The sequence below is a fragment of the Zootoca vivipara genome, chromosome 13 (genome assembly GCF_965207765.1).
Source record: "Zootoca vivipara chromosome 13, rZooViv2.hap1.1, whole genome shotgun sequence".
NCBI lineage: Eukaryota > Metazoa > Chordata > Lepidosauria > Squamata > Lacertidae > Zootoca > Zootoca vivipara.
Window position 1 is genome coordinate 29,395,026 of NC_142596.1, and position 20,618 is coordinate 29,415,643.

Here is a 20,618-nt window from a genome sequence, read left to right on the forward strand (position 1 = left end):
ATCTTTCTCCCTCCTCCATATGACATCCTTTCATATATTTGAACATGGCTATCATATCACCCCTTAACCTTCTCTTCTCCAGAGGATTGGGCAAATTCATTGAGGAGGGGGCTGTCAATGGCTACTAGCCATGATGGCTACAATCTCCCTCCATAGTTGAAGTCCATGTGGCTTTTGCAATTTATGGGCCCTCGGCCTGATCCAGCAGGCTCTTCTTATGTTCTTACTCCTTGTATGAACTCTGGAGAGACACTGCCCATCAGGATAGACAAGTGTGAGTTGGGTGGACCAATGGAATGATGAACCGACCATAAGTCAGTTTCTTATGACGTTTCACGTGACATTAAAACACTGCTGCAGATCAAAACGGCAAAGGACAAATACATGGATGGCACCAGTCTTCATTAAGACAGCAGCCAGCCAAACGTAGCAGTTCAAAAGCGGCAACACGAGGCCAGCACCACACCACTCCGAACTGTGTATAGCTCTGAATTTGTGTCTATGAGAAGCAGGATACATCGCACACAACTGACAAGTAGATACAAACCAAATTAACGTGCACAATTCACAGCCGGGCCCAGGAGCTGCTTATTGGAAGTATCTGCTGCTAATTCAATTATTCCTATGCTAACGTAGGAGTGCAGCCTTGTGCTGATTTTGACACATGTCACAGAACGAGGCGGTAAGAATATAAAGTTTCCCCTGCTGGATCAGGCCAAAGGGGCCCCATCTTAGGCCAGCATCTTGTTCTGACAGTGGCAACCAGGTGGGAAGAGGCCCTCAAGCTAGCTGGCAGTCTTGAGACAGTAGAATGGACTGGAGTACCTGAGGAGAGATTGTGGGGTCACAGTGTTGATGCCCCCCAATACTTTATAAAATGATAATTTCAAGTAGAAAACTAGCATAGCCACTCCTGTCTTCCTGAGGTGCTACCCCCCCTCTCCCTCACATGGATGAGCCTGCTGGGAGTCCCCGTTCCACTGTCGAACAGCTCTTAACTGTCAGAATCCACCACCCCCCATGTTTAGTCGAAATCTCCTTTCTTGTCATTTGAACCCCTTGGTTCTGGACTAGTCTCCTCCCCTCTGGAGCAGCAGAAAGCGAGCTTCCATCACTTATGTGACAGCCTTTCAGATTTTTGAAGATTGCTATCATATCAACTCTCAGTCTCCTCTTTTCCAGGCTAAACCTACCCAGCTCCCTCAGCTGTTCCTCAAAAGGCTTAGTTTCCAGATAATTTCCTCCTCGGCACAGCTCCCAACTTGTCAACATCCTTCTCAAATGGTGGTGCCCAGAAGTGGACACAGTCCTCCAGGTGGGGTCATCTTACCAAGGCAGAATAGAGGGGGAATATTACTTCTCTTGATCCAGACACTAGACTTCTTGTTGATGCAACCTAGAATTGTATGAGCTCCCCCCCCCCGCCATACCTGCCAAGTCCTGGACTGCAGAATCAAGGACCGGCAGCTGCGTGACACTGGAAGTTGCGTAGATGCAACTTCCGGTGTCGCTTTGCCCATATATGGGCACCAAAAATGGCCGCCGCCAACAACGGACGTCGCGTCTACACACTTCCGGACATGTGTAGACGCGACTTTCGGCGCCGGCGCCGGCCATTTTCAGTGCCCATAGATGGGCAAAGCAGGGGGGGGGGGGAAGGCCGCCGGCAGGAGAATATAAGGGAGAAAAACGGGAGACGAAGAGATACGGGGGACTGCCGGGAAACGGTATGAAAAAATGGGGGTTTCCCGGGGAAAACGGGGTACTTGGTAGCTATGCCCCCTGCTGCTGCACCACACTGTTGACTCATGCTTGTGGTCTGCTAAGACCCCTTGATCCTTTTCACATGTCACTGCAAGCAACTCTCACTTCCTCTTCTTCCCTCTTCAGGAAGGTCAGAACTTTTGCACCTCCTGTCTTCCCTACCTAAGTGGGTAGTGCAATCCATCACAGGAGATGAGAAGAAACAGGAAGCTGGGGATAGTCACGTTTGCTGCGGCTGCTCCAAGAGGGAATGAAGAAAAGAGTGTTTGTGTTCTCGTCCAAATGTATTTGCCGACATTTCTGAGAAGCTGAAATTAAAACATTGTGGGGTGGGGGCTGTGATCAGCAGCTTTAGAATATCCCAGATGGTCCACAGTGGCCTTGCCAGAATTCGGAAGCCGTTTCCAGCTAGTTTTGACATAGTTCTAGAAAGACAGGCTGCACATTGGTTCAAAGGTTGGTGCCACCCAAAGGTCAGAGGCAGCCTTGCCCACTGAGATCTCCATTCCCACAGTCTGCCTGATAACCGGACACCATTTCCTTTTCCTGGGCATCGTATATATTGCAGAACACATCGAGGAAGCCAGCAATTTCATGCCTCCTGTGCGGAGAGGGGCCTGCTATGTGCCAGCAATCTGTGCACCTGGAAACAGCACATTGTTCAAAGCTCATTCTAAAATCCTCATATCAAGATGAAAGAAAGTGTTTCTATTTATGCGGCGCCACCAGCTCTGCTGAAAGCAGGCTTTGGAGATCTTTACAAAGGCCTCTTCCAGCAAGCAACATCCTCCGTGTGAACATAAATAATGTGGGCTCGCCTTTCTGGGCACATTCCCAATATAACCGGAAGGGCGTGGGAGCTCCTTCCACATGGCTTCCAACACCAGGCAGATAATGCCTGGAGGAAGGAGTCATGTGGGACCCAGTTCAGATGCTTCCCAATGCTGCTGGCATTCAATAGCCTTCCATGAAGCTGGATATCTTGCCTGGAGCACCCCAGCAGCCACACCCATCATTTCTGAGTTTGGGTAAATTTTACTTGTGATTCCTGCATTGCAAAGTGTTGGACTACACACACTCACTCACTCACATGCACACACACAACACACACACAAATGGTATCTGGATGTGTTTGTAGGTTTTTCATTTTCTTTGAGTTTTTTAATACTCGGTTTTCATGTTTGTATGATTTTGTAAATTGCTTTGGGTCACATTTCATTTTTAAAAAAGGGACTGTCAAATGCAGATCATGATACAAGACTCGCTGGGCTTCCAGAGACAGTGTGGTGTAGTGGTTAGAGTGTTGGACAAGGACCTGGGGGAGACCAGGGTTCAAATTCCCCGACTTGGCATGAAGCTCACTGGGTGACCTTGGGCCAGTAGCTGCCTCTCAGCCTCTGCAACCTCACAGGGATTAAATGAGGAGTGGGGAACCATGTACATGCCACTTTGAGCTCCTGGGAGAAAAAGGGTGGGAGATAAATGAAACAGACAAACAAACAAACAAACCCTTGCAGCACCTAATACATAGGATCCGAAGGCATCCAGGGATTTCAAGGTAAGCACCACCACCACCTCTGATACCACTTTCTTTGAATCAAAAAATTGTGGAGTTGGAAGGGATCTCAAGGGCCATCTAGTCCAACCCCTTGCAATGCAGGAGGATTTCTTCCCTATGTCCCTGCAGCCACAATTTCTGATATCTTAGCACAACCAGCAATGAAGGAGGATTAGATTTGCTGTCCAGGGCTGCCTTGAATCCAGGGCCAGTGGCATTCTGGTAAAAGTCGTTGCACCTTGGCTTGAACTGCCCACAGTTTTCATCTCCTGCTAGGAGTCCTGGCAGGGCAGGAAGCTGGGGGCTGGCTGTGCCACTGCTCTCTGCACACACCGGACTGAGACTCCATGCTCATTTGGCACCTGTGGTTCCTGCATTGCAAGGGGGTTGGACTAGATGACCCTTTGGTTCCCTTTCCAACTCGACAACTCTGTGATTCTATAAAACGCACATACCCAAACCCAAACCCAAACACCAGCTTCCTTGCCTGGGTCCTTTTAAGACAACATAGATCTCAAGAGCCAATGCAGGCAGCTTGTCCTTTGCTGTCCAAACCTGCCCTAAATGACACCTGACTTTGGCATTCATGAGGCAAATTGGATAGAGAGAAGCAAATCCCTCTCCAATTGTTCCTGGAACAAGGGGCTGCAGAATAAACAAGCCATTCTGTGTTCATATGCAAAGCTCTGTCCAAAGAGGCAGTTTTCATCGCCCCCTCCCTTTCCACGGGCCAATTCCCTTTCAAAGCCTGACAAACGCCAATGAGGCAGTTGGGAAGCTCATTAGCAGAAAGATCTCTGCCCTTTCTCCATCCTGGATACACACACTGTGGCTGACACTGTTCATAACATCACAGCAAAAGCTTTCAGGAGCAAGAAAATGTCACATCTCTGCATGTTTGTGTGCGTACACATATAAATTTCTACCTGCGCGATTTTAAAGTATGTTGTGTATGTGACTCTAGGCTGCATCAACAGAAGTCGGCTGTCTAGAATGATGAAGGGGTGTAATAGTCCTGCTCTAGTCTGTCTTGGGTAGACTCCATTGGAGGACTGTGCCCAGTTCCAGGCATTGCAGTTTTAGGATATTGACAAGCTGGAAGGTGTGCAGAGGAGGGAGACCAAGATGATGAAGGGTCTGAAAACCAAGCCTGATGGCCCTGATGAGGAGCAGTTGATGGTGTTTGGGATGTTTAACTTGGAGAAGAGAAGACTGAGAGGTGGCAGGATAGCCGCTTTCGAATATCTGAACAGCTGCCACAGGGAAGATGGAGCAAGCTTTGATTTCTGCTGATCTAGGGGAAAGGTCCCAAACCAATGGATTCAAATAACAAGAAAGGAGATTCTGACTAAACATTGGGGTGGGGTGTGGAAATTCTGACAGTTAAGAACTGTTCCACAGTGGAACAGATTCTCCAGGAAGGTGGTGGACTCTCCTTCCTTGGAGGTTTTTAAGCAGAGGTTGGGTGACCACCTGTCAGGGGTTCTTGAGCTGTGATTCTTGCATTGCAGGGAGTTGGCCTAGATCAGGCATGTCCAACAGGTAGATTGTGATCTACTGGTAGATCACTGGACGTCTGCGGTAGATCACTGGTAGATCATTGGCTCCCCCAAAGAAGCTGAACAACTGTGGCTCCCCTAAAAAAAGCTCAACATTTTACCACCTCCCTGCCTGAACCCCAAAAAAGGGGGTAGATCACTGCCAGTTTTTATCTCTGTGAGTAGATCGCAGTCTCTTGGGAGTTGGCCACCCCTGGCCTAGATGACCCTTAAGGTCCCTTCTAACGCCACAGTTCTATGATTATATGTATGTCTGTTCTCTCCTCCCTGTGGCACAAAACCATCACAGCCCTGCTGCAAGAAAGAGGATTTGTAAAACAGCCTTCGGTCCCCACCCGACAATTGCTTGTTTGGCTTATCATTTGGCCATTACTGAAAGTAAGAAAGAAAAACCCAGCAGGTGTTTTAATCAGTCCTGTCTCTTACCAATTGGTAGCCTTCAGTCCGGGACTGATGGGAAAGGAAATAAAACTGACAGGAAGTTTTATCGCTATGCCAATCTCCAACCCCGCCTTCCTCCTCTTCCCAGACACAATGGGCGCAAAGTAATGACTCTTGGGTATTGCCAAATTCAACGCTAACAGCTGCCGCGAGGGGGGAAAGGTCATTCTACCCCACTCCCCACACCAAAGCATCGCAACTTAACCTCTTTTAATGGACACGGAGCAGCGCTGGCATCAATATTTGGGGAGTTGACTTGTGCAAGGCACCCTCCAGGTGGATCTGTAGCCTGGAAGAGAGGAGCGGGTGCGGGTCTATAGGCAAAATGAGCTTCGGCTGCCCCCTCTGACTTTCTTGGCTACTCTGCATAAAAAGTCACCTGTCACCTGGGGGCAGCCATTCTGGAAGATTGCCTCAGTGCAAGAGAGATGGGGAGCAAAGCCCATTGCATCAGTTTACTAAATGCCCAGCTCCATGAGGAACCTCCTGCCCCTGAACTCTTGCCCCAGCTGGTCATGACAGGAGCAACTGTTCGGAAACCAGTGCCTGAGTTTAGATTTGGATTTTCTCCTTCCCGCCCAGTCCTTCCCCCCTTGCGTATCATTTTGTTGTTGTTGTTTCTGTTTCTGTTTTAGCTTGCTCCATCCTCCATATGACAGCCCTTGTGATATTTGAAGATGGCTCTCATATCACCTCTCAGAATCATAGAACTGCAGAGCTGGAAGGGACCACGAGGGTCATCTTGTCAGGAGTCTTTTTGCCCAATGGGGGGCTTGAACCCATGCCTTCTCTTATCCAGGCTAAACATCCTCAACTCCCTCTGCCATTCCTCATAAGGCTTGGTTTCCAGACCCTTGACCCTCTTGGTCGCCCTCCTCTGCTCACCTTCCATCTTGTTGGGTTACGACATGCTGATGCTGACGGGAAAGAGGTTAAAGACCATTTTGAGCAGATCCAAACCTCCGGCACCTTCTCTGCCTTGGCTTTTAAGAAAGAGGGTCATATAATCAGACAAGAGTCAGAACACCGCTGATGTTTAAGTGTGAGGGTTAGAGGAATTAATGCCTCAGAGGTGGAGAAGGAGGCTGAAGTAACAGGAACACGGAGACACATTTTCAGAGCAAAGTCAACTCCCAGGTGACCTGGAAAAGTACCTTCCTCCCCCTCCCACCATCCATGGCCCATTAAACCTGGAGCAGCTGAGCAACTTTTCCTCCAATCTAACACGCAGCACTTTGGCCAAATGGCAAGGAAAGCAAAGAGGACATCAGAGACGGAAAGCGGCAAATTGACGAGGAAGCCTCAGCCCCCAGCAATGCTCCATGGCCCCAGAGAATAACCCCAGTTGTTAGCCTGGAGCCCTCTCCTCCACGCATCCCAAACGGTACATTCATTTCATGATGATGCATGCAATGCAAATGATCAATCCTGAGGTTAAATTGACATTCAGGGCCCTGTGCAGTCCGAGATTAATTTTTTCAAGAGGGAGAATCACATTCTGCTTGCAAAAATTGCCTTTACACTGTGTGCGGAAGTCTCCAAAGCCAGAGGAGAGCTCAGCAGTTTTCTGCCAGTGAAAAGGCAAGGTCAGACTCCCCTTTGTATCTCTGATTGCTAGCAGAAGGAGAATAAATTATGCCAAACATGTGCCCCATTTGGCCTGACTTAGATGGGCTGCAGAACTACAGCCATCCTTTGCGCAGGGAGGAAGTTTGGGCAGAAGACCCATAGCCCTGATTTAAGTCAATGGGGCCAAGTAAACTTGGTTCTCAAATCAGAAAGCCTTAGAGATGTTGAGAAGGCAGCAGTTTCTGTCCTGTCCTGAGTTCATTGCAGTCAGTACTGTTTCTGTTCAGCTACAGTTCAGCTTTGAATCAAACCTATTGCAACTCTCTCACTCTCCACTACAGATGAAACTAATGCAATTATTTACAGAATTAGCTTCAGTGCATTTCAGTGAAAGGCAAACGTCACAAACAATGCAGAAAATAATGTAAATCATTTATGTAACATCTGCGGACTACAGAAACAACAATAGAATCATAGAACCATAGGATCAAAGAGTTGGAAATGATTATCTAGCCCAATCCCCTGCAATGGAGGAGCCACGCCTAATACTGGAAATATTGCTGGCTTTCCCTTGTGTGGTTTCTGTTCCAGACCTCAGATGAACATGCACACTGCAGCAATTCCAGTAGCCTGAAAGGGAAACTGCAGGCAAATTAGGACAACCTCTCTAAAGCCCAGAATCTTTCTGACCCTGTAAATTAGATAATGGCAGACATCCAAAGCCAAGTCGCTAACTTGTATGAAGAACACAAGCAAAGCCCTTCTGGATTAGGCCAAAGGATCAGACCCATCTAGCCCAGCAGCCTGTTCTCACAGTGACCAACCAGATGCTTCAGTAAGAAGTCCTCAAAAATGACTTAAGTGCAACAGCAGCACTCTCTCCTTCTGTGCTTCCCAGCAACTGGTATTATTACTCAGAGGTAAACCCGCCTCTTTGTGCATTCAACACACCCAGACCAGCTCTTACCCCTTTGCAGATGGCCACTGCTTCCTTGGACATAGATTTTGGATAGGCTACATTGTGCTCCATGATGGACTGGAAGAGTTCGTCTTCATCTTCACCTTCAAATGGTGCCTACAACATTGGGGAGCAGAAGGAGGAAAAGTTTTAGGGCTACTCAGTTCTGGTGCGCTGCAATCCCTTTCTGTATAATGGAGATAAAGGTAAAGGTAAAGGGACCCCTGACCATTAGGTCCAGTCGTGACCGACTCTGGGGTTGCACGCTCATCTCGCATTATTGGCCGAGGGAGCCGGCGTATAGCTTCCAGGTCATGTGGCCAGCATGACAAAGCCGCTTCTGGCAAACCAGAGCAGCACATGGAAATGCCGTTTACCTTCCCGCTGTAGCGGTTCCTATTTATCTACTTGCATTTTGACGTGCTTTCGAACTGCTAGGTTGGCAGGAGCTGGGACCAAGCAACGGGAGCTCACCCCGTCACAGGGATTCGAACCGCCGACCTTCTGATCAGCAAGCCCTAGGCTCAGTGGTTTAACCACAGCGCCACCTGGGTATAATGGAGATAGGGAGCTGTAGAACCGACTTTGCTAACCTGATGCCTTCCAAATATTTTGGATGGCAGCTCCCATCAGCCCCAGCCAGTGATGGGAGTTGTAGTTCAAAACATCTGGAGCTCACCAAATTGGTGAAAGAAGGGCAGGTGACATAACCGGCGAAGTAGAATGTAGTAAGCAGACCAGGTGGCATGTACATGCTTCCCCCTTCTGTTTTGCCCAGACTTTCTCCAACTGATGCACCCTGATCCGCCTTAACCTTTCTTTTTAATTTCTCCTTCATCTCTTTCCCCCCTTTCGCTTTCAGAATTCAAGTCTACAGGTGGCCGCATAGTTTGCAAAGCTCCTAATGGCAGTCCTAAGTGCTCACCCAACGATGCTGCTGGCTTTCTGTCCAGAAGCCAGGCAACCAGCACACAACTCCCATGTATCATGATGCTGTGAACGGCTTTGATCCCATCCAGATTTGGAGAGAGGTTGGGGGTTTGGCTGGGACAAGACACTGACCACCACCAGCCCTCAACCCCCAGCTTGGAAGGCTGTTAGTCTTTGCTTTACACACACACACACACACACACACACACACACACACACACACACCCTTCCACAAGCTCAACCAAACAGGCCATTCCCAAATCTGGGTTGTGCTCAATCCCTTGGGCCTCACTGAAAACCCCACAACCTGCCCCCCCCCAAAAAAACCCCAGTCCAATTTCCTTACCTGCCCAGCCAGCATTTCATAGAGGAGGACACCAAAAGCCCACCAGTCCACTGATTTCCCATAGGGCTGGTAAGCGATTATCTGCAAGACATTGATAACAACATCAGAGCCACAGGATTACACACACACACACACACACACACACACACGGTTTTTGGCCCACTGTCTGTCACAAGGCAAAAATTATTCCAACTGGAATTCCATGTTGCAGCGACAACAAGCAGATTTCCTGCTGACTTCCCAGGGACTGCATACAAACAATAGGATTAGGCACTTAACAAGAAAGACCTCCAGCCTCCTTTCTTGTGAAAGACCAACAAGCAATTCACATCCATCGCCACTGCAGCCACACAGCCCACCACACTGCCTTTGCCATCAGCATCAGTGCCAATTTCTGGCAACATCCCATGAAATCTCATGAGATCCATCATGCTCCATAAGATCTTGTGAGATTTTGGCGAGCTCTCACTAGAAATCGGTGCTGCTTCTCTGCCGGTGGTGGAGCTGGGGTGGGTGGGTCACCCATGGGGGCACCACCTTTGGGGCTTCCACTGCCTGTAGTCACTGCGTCAGCCTGCGTCATGGCCAGCCCTGTCATTTGCCCACCTGCCCACAAAACTGAGTGCTTGCAGACAGCCACTACTTCTCAGTGTGATTCAACCACATATTAGCAAATCCAGGTTTTGCAAGAATTGTTGATTGGGAGGTCTTGTGCAACAAACCTACTTTCCCCAAAGAGTGGACTTTTTTCCAACCAGAAAAGTGACAGTGAAATGCACTGGAAAGTGTGGGATGAGTACACTGGCTTTGATGCAAAATCGTCTAACCTCCCTGCAAGCAAATCAGAACAAATGCTCAATAAGCAGGTGATCTGGGATCATGCAATATGGCAGGCGTTTCTATTTTCTGTTTAATTTCATCTCTCTCTCTCTTCTATGGCAATGTGTCTGTGGCATGGTGCTGCCTGCCACATAAATTGCAAAATGGGTGTTCATGTAGGAAATGCTAATGCATCACAATGTGATTTTGAAAGGGTGGAGGTAGGAACAGGAGGTGGGCGAATGTGAAAATCCACTGTTTTAATTCATTTGACCAGAATGGGAAAATGGTTGAGTTTGGGGAGGTCACTTCAAGTGCCCACGGAGGATCCCCATTTCCTTGCCATTGTGCAAGGAAATTCCCACTGGGAGAAATATTGCCTCTTTTCGAGAGAGAACTGGGGTACTCCATGCAGCTGTCAAACTATTGTGCCCAGATCAGAGCTTTTGGGCCACGATGAATGGCCTGGGAGAAGCTTCTCTTGGTGATGAAGACGATCGAGGCTGTGTATATTTTTCAGCAATTACCGTGCGATTTGCATTTATGTTTGAATATATGAATTTTTTCGGAATAGAAATCTGTAATTAGGATGAATAAATGACGAAACGGTTTTGCATTAAGTAACAGATGGCAGTGCCTCGGGCTTGTCAAACCCCATACGCTTAAACGAGGCAAACAAATGGGGGAAGGCAGAGTCCTTCAAAATGTAGGCTCTTCCTCCTCCCTTTGCGTGCTTTGGGGCATTCTGTGTTGGCCCTTAATATGTTCTCCTGGCAAAACTTTGTCTGATTTCTTGCTGCTTATTTGTGATTTCTTCTCCACTTACATAACTCTCTTTTTCTGCCCTGCAGTTCTATGGGTGATTTGTAGCAGAGACTCAGGTCAACTGCTTGGGACATCTCAAACCTTTATTTTCCATTCTTTATTTATTACATTTACCTCCCATCTCCTTCAAGGAGCTCAAGGTGGTGTACGTGGTCATCTGCTTCCCCTCACAACAACCCTGCAAGGTAGGTCAAGCTGAGAGATACTGACTGGCCCAAGGTCACGGCTGAGTGGGGACTTGAACCCTGCAGGTGTTGGCGGGGGGAGGCCTCAATGAAGCTCAGAAGAAAGGCTGGGAGAAGGCACTGGTTTCCGTTCTGTCCTCTGTTCATTGCATGCTGCTTTGTTTCTGTTCTGCTGCAGTCCGGCTTCTGATAAAAATAACCTTATTCATCTCCCTGTGGTGCAATACCAGCATTCCCTCCACCGATGCTGAGCTGGACAAGTGTATTGGCAAAGCAACTATGGCAATGGCTCACCAGACCTGTGTGCCGAGCACACTGCTTTATAGAAATGAGTCATGGGCAACTTACAACTGTCAGGAGGGACACCTCAATGCCTTCCACATACAGTGCATCAGAAGGATTTTGGGTAACGCATAGCAGGACAGAAGTCCAAACAAAGATGTGCTCTCCCAAGCCCACATTCCCAGCATGTTCGCACTCCTGTCTCAGCAACATCTTGGTCATGTCTACAGAATGGAAGATGGCAAGATCCCCAAGGATGTGCTTTACGGAGAACTGGCTTCAAGCAACAGGCCCATTGGCAGACCAACTCTGCACCACAAGGATGTCTGCAAATATGACATGAAAGCTGGCCACATCAACCCTGCCATGTGAGGATCCCTTGCAGACGACTGCAGTCCCTGGAGACAGGCAGTCAAGTTGTGTATCCATAGCAGTGACCAGAGGAGAAATGACTGTTGGGAGGAGTGCAGAGAGAAGGAAGCCATGGTGCATCTGCAGCCACAAAACTGGGCACCTTCATCTGCCCCAGCTGCAACAAAACATGTCTCTCCCGCATCAGTCTCTATGGCCACAGCAGGCTCTGCAACCTTCCAACAGCTTGACCTCACCCCCAAAGGTGCACTCCTCCATTGTCTCCCAAGACAGATGGATGCCAACCAACCAATGGGGCAATTCTACATAATTCTGTAATTAATTGCATCCTCCAACACCATTCATTTCAGTGCAAAGGAAACACAATATAAATAGGTTGGGGAATAACCAATTATGTATCATTTGCGGACTGTAAACGACAGCAGCAAATACTGATTGTATTCACCAGATTGATTTTCATTCTGAACATGGGATGAATAAGTGAACATCAGCAATCTCTGCTCCTCTTCCCATTGGGATTCACCAGCTTCTCTACTCCGAAGGCAGCAGAGCTGCTTGACATTGGACTCTGATCTCAGAGGGCACAATACAACCTCTCGACTAGCCAGCTGCAAATCCAAAAAGTTTTTCTGTTGGACTAGCAACATGGGCGTAGCCAGGATTTTTGTTGGGGGGCATACCTTTTTTTAGGAGGGGGAGGCCTTTTTTAGGGTGGGGGCAGAACCTCAGTTTGCTACGTATTTTATTGATTTTTATTGATTTGGGGGGCAGTTGCCCCCCTGGCTATGTCCATGACCAGCGGAACAGCAGTGTGGTCCCCATACATTCATGCCTCCTGTTCCAGCTGTTGTAGTGAAGCAGCTGTACTAAGTTGGAGCTTCATAGAATCCACCCAGCTTACATTGGACTGAGGGAACTCCATTGTCCAGGCCACATGGAAAGACCAAGCAAGGATGGAGAGGGGTAGGTGTGAAGCATCATCACCTCTGCATTTCCTCTCTTGGAATTGATTCTGCCTCTTTTCTAGCCTTGGGGGGAAACAAGGTGCAGATCTGCCCACTCCAGAGAAAAATGCATTAGAAGCCCTTGTAGGCAATGGAGGACTGTTTGTACACCAGTGGGGTGTGAAGCTTTAATCCCTCCAAACAGCCCAGATAAAAGTTTATGGAGCTTGCTGCACTCCTGGCTGTCATTAGCACTCAATATAGTCATTTTGGCACCAAGGAAAAATCCCCAGAATCAATGAGATCAAGGGAAGGAGAAGCATGAGATGCACTCATGCTTGGAAGTGCAAAACCTGTTCATTTGCTGCAAAGTGTTATTCCTGGCCGCCTTCATCTCGGGAGCACATCTGTGATGTTGGAGGAACAATGGGCCACTCCTTTGTGTGGATCAGAACAATTATCCCCCACTGAAATGAATGAAGAGAACTGAAGGATGTGCAGTTTGGAAAACCTTTGATTGTTGTTGTTTAGTCGTTTGGTCGTGTCTGACTCTTTGTGACCCCGACTCTTCGTGACGCCATGATAATTGCCTCTGTCTCTAGTCCCCACACCTCCAATCTACGGCAGGGTTTGGAGTAGTCGCCCACTTGCCCACCACCGCAAACCCTCTCATCCCAAACACATTTACAGTGTTGAACCAATGTTGGCAGATATCCCCTTATTTTACAACCTTTCAGGTCCCCAGGGTTGTCACCAACCATGTTCTCCTCAAGAGCAGACCCCTTGAAATGGATGGCTCCAAGTTACTCCTCTGCACTGTTTTCAGTGGGCCTCCTCTGAATAGGACTAACATGAGATCAATGAGTCGCAAAATTGTATAGTTGTAAGGAACAAAGAGGATCCTCTAGCCCAGGCATTCCCAAACTGCGGCCCTCCAGATGTTTTGGCCTACAACTCCCATGATCCCTAGCTAACAGGACCAGTGGTCAGGGATGATGTGAATTGTAGTCCAAAACATCTGGAGGGCCGAAGTTTGGGGGTGCCTGCTCTAGCCCAACCTCTTGCAAGGCAGGAATCACAGCTAAGAGTCTTTTTGAACCTGATGTTTGACTGCAAAGGTTTGGGAGATCTGAGTCCGCGCCCATCAAGTATGGCATTACTCCAGAAGCTAGGCCAAAGTTTGTAATTTAGTTAGTTCCTTTAAATATTCCTAGGTCCCTTTTGCACATTGCTCCAGGTGGCTTACCGGGATATACCAATTTTGCATCTACTTTCACAAACACTGCAGTCTGTGGTTTTGTTCTCTGTTCGTTCCAAAGTAAAAACAATGAATTAAAAGCCAGAAAAACAAGCACTTTGGAGATGATGCCCAGTTGCCGACCAAGGGTGGGGTGGGGGTGGGGAATGATGGTTTGTTCTACTCTGAAAGCACATTAATCATGTGCAGAGATCCAGCCACATGCTGGCCAGGCTCCCATATTAATCTTGGCAGAACAAGGGGGAAAATAGCGCACGTTAGCCTAGTAATTAAACGTCTCCCTGGGAAGGAGGAACACACAAAGTGGTTTAGCATTCACAGGCACTCCTCAAAGAGACAGAAAGAGAGGAGCGATGTCCTGATATGCTACCAGCCATGGATATCAATATAGCATTCCGCAGGAGCACAGCACTCCATATCTTTAGAGCCAGGGCTCCCAAATCTTTTTGGGCCCTGCCACTTTAGTTCCACAAATTCATCAGGGGCGGACTTTGGGCTCTCATGTAGAAGGCCCCAGGTTCAAACATCTCCAGGTACGGCAGGGAAAGTCCCTGGTCTGAAACCATGAAGAGCTGGTTACAGCTCTACTGAGCAAGCTGGGCTCATGGTCTGACTGGGTATGAGGCAGCTTCCTAAAACAGAGACCCAATGACGAATAGGAGAGATCCGGTACAGAGCAGCATTGGGGAGCTTCCTTTGTCTTCCCATCACAGAACTGTAGAATTGGAAGCAACCCAAAGGGCCATCTGGTCCAACCGCCTACAGTGCAGGAATCACAGCTATCTTCCATAGCTCAGGGGATGGGGCACCTGCTCTGCATGTAGAAGGTCCCAGGTTCAATCTTGTCAGGGACTGGCTGGATGAGGAAGAGTGCTGGGAGCTGCCTGCCAAGACACCCCCCCCCCCAGAGAGGGCACAGAAGAAGACTTAGATCCCAGATCCTGGTGGTGGGATACTGGCCACACCTCAGAGGAGGGGACAGGCTGGGAGGTACTAGAAGCAGGAAGCATGAGGGATCAGGGGGAGACAGAAACAAGCAGGTGACTCAACACAAGGCAGGGTGGTGAGGTTTGGCTGCAGGCTCCAACAGAGATGATAGAGGGGAGCTAGACCCTGCATCTTTCCCATAGCACCAGTAGAACAGCATCTCTGCTGAAGGCTCTCTGGCCCCATTGACTCCCAAAACGCAAAGGATGTTACATGTTGCCGAGCAACGGGCCAGACAGGCACAGAGAGAGGCTCCTGGGGTTTGCTGTAGCAGAAGATTACAAGAGAGGAGCCCTGACTCACGAGGGGTAGAGAGAGAAGGAGAGGCTGCACACCAATTCGAGCAACTTCTTCGGGGGCGGGGGGGCGGGGGCGGTGTTAGCCTTATGAGACTTCTTGTATTTTTCCCCTTTCCTTAATAAAGAAACTGAACCGCATGTTAGCCTTGCGTCTCCCTCTCTGACCTGTGAATGACTTGATCATTCTGTCAGCCCCTTGACAAATCTCTAGCATCTTCAGGTGGGGCTGGGAAAGATTCCCTGCCTGAATTGCTGGAGAGCTGCCAGCCTGTGTAGACAATACACTGCAGGCCAGAGTCAGGCCAACAGTCCATCCAGATCAGTGTTGTCTACACTGACTGGCAGTGGCTCTCTAGGATTTCAGGGGGGAGTCTTTTCCCAGCACTACCTGGAGACACCTGTGACCTGCATGCAAAGCATGTGCTCTGCCCCTGAGCCAAAGCCCCAGTTACACAGAGCAACTTGTGATTCTGCAGCGAAAATCTTGGCGCTTCTAACTCATTTAAAAAAGAACTTTGCTGTTCATCAAGCACACATGCTTTGATAAGGAGACCATGGGCTGTAACTTCTGACAATTTAAGCATCCACTAAATTGTTGCAGAGGATCAATTGTCTTTATTCCCTTGGTAACGGCTTGTTAAGGTGCTAAAAATAAAGCAAGCCTGCTCCTTTCCTTCAGAGCACTTATGGAAATTTAACGGATGCATTGATTAAGATTTCTTCAAGCCCAAGCCTTTAAAGCAAACAGCATTTGCCGAAACTATATATTAACAAACTGAAAGTTACGGAATCATATTATTTATACTAAGGGTAATATCCAACACATGTCATACTCAAGAGTAGACCCACTGAGATTGTAGTAGAAAAAATTGGGGTTGGCTTCTGCAGCCCAACTCCCCAAGGGACTCTGAGTACCCTAAGTCCATGATCATTCAGAGAAGAATGGATGGAGCAGGAACTAGTAGAAGGAAAGCAAGGAAGATCTTTATATTCATGTTGCAACCGAGTCTCCTGTATCCTCAGCAAAGAGGACCCCGAACAATAGTGTGTAGCACCTTTTAAAGACTTTAGAAATTGCCCAACCCCTTAGCCAAAGAACATCCAAAAGCATCACAGAAAGAGGCAGTCTACAACAGAAATTTGTTGTCTCCTGTTTGTCAAGATACCTGATAATGCTTGCCCGTGGGCATAGCCAGGATTCTTGTGGGGAGGGGCAGGACTTTTGTTGGGGGGGGGGAGCAGAACCGACTTGACTGATAAGTTAAATATTTCTATTACAGTGGTACCTCGACTTACGAACAACTCGACAACCGAATTTTTCGAGTTACGAATGGAGGTAATGGCCGTGCGCTTACGAATGTCTCAACATCCGAAAAAACCCGCAGCGGTTTTAGATAGGGATTTTTCGACTTAGGAATTTTTCCGTTTCCAATGCATTCCTATGGGAAATCACGTTTCCAATGGCGTTTTTCGACATGAATTTTTTGACTTATGAAGGTGCCTTCGGAACGGATTAAATTCATAAGTCGAGGCACCACTGTATTTTACTTGAGGAGGGGGCATCTGCCCCCCTGCCCCCAGGGTATGCCATGCCATTGCCCCACCTTGGCTGGTCTGGATCATTCTTTTTGAAATTATAAATACCCCAAGTTCTGAAACCATCGTCACAGACCTCCCCTATTCATACACAAAATGTGCTCTTTTGGTCAGATTTGAAGGGTAAAAGAAACTACAGTACTGGGAAAGGTTTCTCCAAGATGGCTTTGGGGGTTGTTCTGTATGCTAAGTGTATTTTTCTCAGGGAATATTTTTGAAAGGTGGAGGATTGGCTTTCGGTGGAATGTATCTCCGCTATGTGTGTGCACCCTTAAAATTTAAAACAAGTTATATGGATGTAAGCAAGGGGACCTGGGTCTCTCTCTCTCTCTGTGTTACTCACCTCAGGCGCAATGTAGTCTGGAGTTCCACAGAAGGTCTTGGTGGTGACGCCATCCCAGATATTCTCTTTGCACATGCCAAAATCAGCAATCTTGATATGCCCCTCAGAATCCAGCATCACATTGTCAAGTTTCAGGTCGCTGCAGCATTGAAAACAGACCGTGGTTATGAAAGCCTAATGGAAGCTAGAGAAGGCTAGCAGGTACTGTAGTTTAAGGTGGGACAGAGCAGAGAAGGCGACCCCCAGCAATGAGAGTACCAACCCCCTCGAGCTGAACGAGCTATTTGTTTGTTTGTTTGTTAACAACAGCAAAAGTGCAAGCATGGCAAAAGGAAACGGAGACTCCAAAAAGTAAACCATAAAATGCCACAACCTGGAAGGACAAATGTGCAAAGATACAGCGTGGTTCCCAAAGAATAATAAAGTATTAACTCATACAAAGATCCCCTTTACAAATAATAAAAGATTTATACAGTGAGTGGAGAAATAAAGGTTCTAGATAGGCTTCAATGAGCCAGACATTTGGATATACTGGAGGCACTGAGTGACCAGGTGCCTTAATATTTGTATAAGAAGTAAAAGCATGCCATTTATTTTTTTATACATGGTCATCCGAGCTCTGCCCTTTGGATACTTTTCAGTTCATGAGCTATCTTTTCAAGAAGGGCAATTTGCTGAGCAAACAAAACACACCCAGCTACCCTTTGAAAGCTGCACATCTATGAGCTTTGCAAAGCACGTAGAATCGAAGGGCTAGGAGGGGCTCCCAAGGGTCATCTAGTTCCACCCCTTCTTTGAACAAAAAGCGTGCACCAAAAATAAAACCTCTGAAAACATAATGCCCTGGTGTAACCGCACTTGTAATGCTGTGCGCAGTTCTGGCTGCTGCACACATCGAAAAGAATGTTGTAGAGCTGGTTCGGAAAAAGGCAACCCAAACTGTTATTAATATTATTATTATCATCAATTAAATCTATATTCAGCACTTCCTCCAAAAGGAGCCCAGGGAGGCAAACCCCAAAGTGGTAAAACAATTAAAAAATAAAAATATATTTAAAGTAATAGAAAACATTTTAAAGCAATCTAAGCACATTTTTGATAAATTAAAATCATGTTTAAAATGATCAGGGGGTTAGAATGAAAGGAAAGGAAAGGAAAGACTTCAGTGTTTGGGGCTTTTAATTTAGATTAATGATTGCTAAGAGGAGGAAGTGGGGGAAATTATGCATGAGTTGAGCTAAACCCCCGAAAGAGAAAAGTTTTCTCCATGTCTCAAAAGACTAGAAGCTGTGGATGTATGTTTTTAGGACCCACCTTGATTGGAAGTGGCTTAAATTTGCTTTCAATGCTGTAATCTTCCCTGACACCTTATGGTATCAGGCAGGAAATAAACGAATGAAGGAGTCATCCATTGAGTACTGGGCAACTCAGAACAGACAGAAGATGGAACTTCTTTGTGCAGCACATAGCTAAGTTCCAAAATTCATAACAAGAAGATGCAGTTGTCAGTGTTTTGAAAAAATATGCCAAAGCTTCTGACCTGCTTTGCCTGGCACAAAAGACTCCACGAAGAGTGTCCTTGCAGAGTATATTCTGCTTTTATTCTTAAAAGCCTTTAACTGCAGAACGACAGACATCAACACCACCAGCTTTCTCCAACCAACCAACCAAACAGTCAACCAACCAACAAACACCACTAACATATATACAGGTACAATACAATTAGGTGAAAGGTTGCATGAGTCACTGCAGGCTGCTGACTCATGCTGACCCAGCTCCCCAGCATTAAAGAAACAGCGGCCAATTTTTAGCCGTGACACCCCTTCTGTTTCTTTAAATGCAAAAACTCCAACAGAAAACAAAACATACATATACTATATACATAAACCCAGTTTTGTCATCAATTCCTTATGACATGTTGCTGGCAAGGCTTGGTAAACAAATCAGCAATATTATCTTGTGATTGACAATACTCCAATTTGATTAACCCATTCTGTACACAACCTCTAACGTTTGCATAACGGATGGCAATATGTTTTGATGCGGATTTCATTATTTCTGAGCCCGCTAATGCAATGCATGATTGACTATCTTCATACACTTGGATAGGCAAATCTACTTTACAATCTAGATCTTTTAGAATCTGTATAAACCACACGATTTCATTGCATGCTAGCGACAGGCTCCCATATTCTGCGTCACAGGATGAAGTTGCTACAAATCCTTGTTTCTTCGAACGCCATCCAATTATGGAATTGGCAAACATCACAACCATTCCACTTGTAGATTTTCTAGTAGTTACGCAGCTCCCCCAGTCTGCATCAACAAATACTTCTAGTCTCTCATCTTGTGTACTAGATATCTTTAAACATACACTTGCTGTCCCCTTTAGATATCGGATAAGCCTTTTCAAACCACACCAATCAACAGTACTGGGCTTAGCTACACGTTGGCTCAGAACATTTGTAGCACATGCAATGTCTGGCCTTGACCACTGGCTTAAATACAGCAATGATCCTATTTTTGAGTGATACAACTCAGGCTGATCAAATTCATCATCACACACTATCTTTGTGAAATCTGGTATCATGGGAGTTTGAACTGGTTTGCAGTTTTCCATATCAAACTGCTCTATCAGATGATTAATTTTCTCTTTCTGGCTCAATAGGAAGCTTCCATCAGCTTCTCGCCTTACTTCTACTCCCAAGTAATTGCTTACAGGCCCCAAGGCTTTAAGCTTAAACCTCTTTTCCAGCTGACTAGTGAGCTTTTGGATTTCATCTGTGGAACTCCCTGCTACAAGCAAATCATCTACAAAAACTAAGAGCATTAGATATTTGTCGCCTGTCCCCTTGGTGTACAGGCAAGGATCAGCCACACTCTTTTTAAAACCTAGTTTTACAAGGGCTTCATTTAAACATTGGTTCCAACATCTTCCACTTTGTTTGAGTCCATAAACAGCCTTTTTTAAACGCCACACTGCACCATTCTTCTCTTCAAAACCTGGGGGTTGTCTCATTAGCACTTCATGGTCTAAATTTGCATGCAAATATGCAGCATCAACATCAAAATGGTGGACTGCTAGTTTTCTTACAGCAGCAATGGAAAGCATTAAACGAAAAGTTTCACTCCTTAAAGTGGGAGAAAACACTTCGTCATAGCTCTCCCCTTTAATCTGAGTGAACCCTCTGGCTACTAATCTGGCTCTGAAACGTGGCTCCCCCGATGCAAGGGTTTTTCTTTTGTAGACCCACTTGCATGACACCACTCTGCCACCAGGTGGCGGCACTATGACCTCAAACACTTTGTTACGTTTAAAAGAGTCCATTTCTTCTTTCATAGCTTGTTGCCACAAAGCACGTTCCCCAGGGGGTAAATTTAAGACTTCATCATAACTTTGTGGCTCTACACAATTCATATTACATGCTCTCACTCCTAGGGTCAAACGCTGAGGAGGTACACCCTTGTTTGAACGCTGAGAACGTCTAGGCAAAATTACTTCTTCCTGCTCACTTATCTCTGCCTCTTCTTCCTCTACCTCTGGAGAAGAAGTATCATCTATTGCCACATCTTTTGGGGAAAT

At 46.9% G+C, this 20,618-nt stretch overlaps 1 protein-coding gene across 2 annotated transcripts in view; it reads right to left on the reverse strand.

The window, feature by feature from the left end:
* PRKCB (protein kinase C beta) overlaps window positions 1-20,618 on the reverse strand; it is a 195,706-nt gene that overhangs the window by 29,103 nt on the left and 145,985 nt on the right. For both annotated transcript variants that reach the window (XM_035130770.3, XM_035130769.3), the window contains exons 13-15: window positions 17,036-17,174; window positions 9,126-9,206; window positions 7,859-7,966 (exon numbers count right to left, since the gene is read on the reverse strand). In XM_035130770.3, coding sequence (XP_034986661.1) covers window positions 7,859-7,966; window positions 9,126-9,206; window positions 17,036-17,174 — 328 coding nt within the window. The remainder of the gene's footprint in view (window positions 1-7,858; window positions 7,967-9,125; window positions 9,207-17,035; window positions 17,175-20,618) is intronic.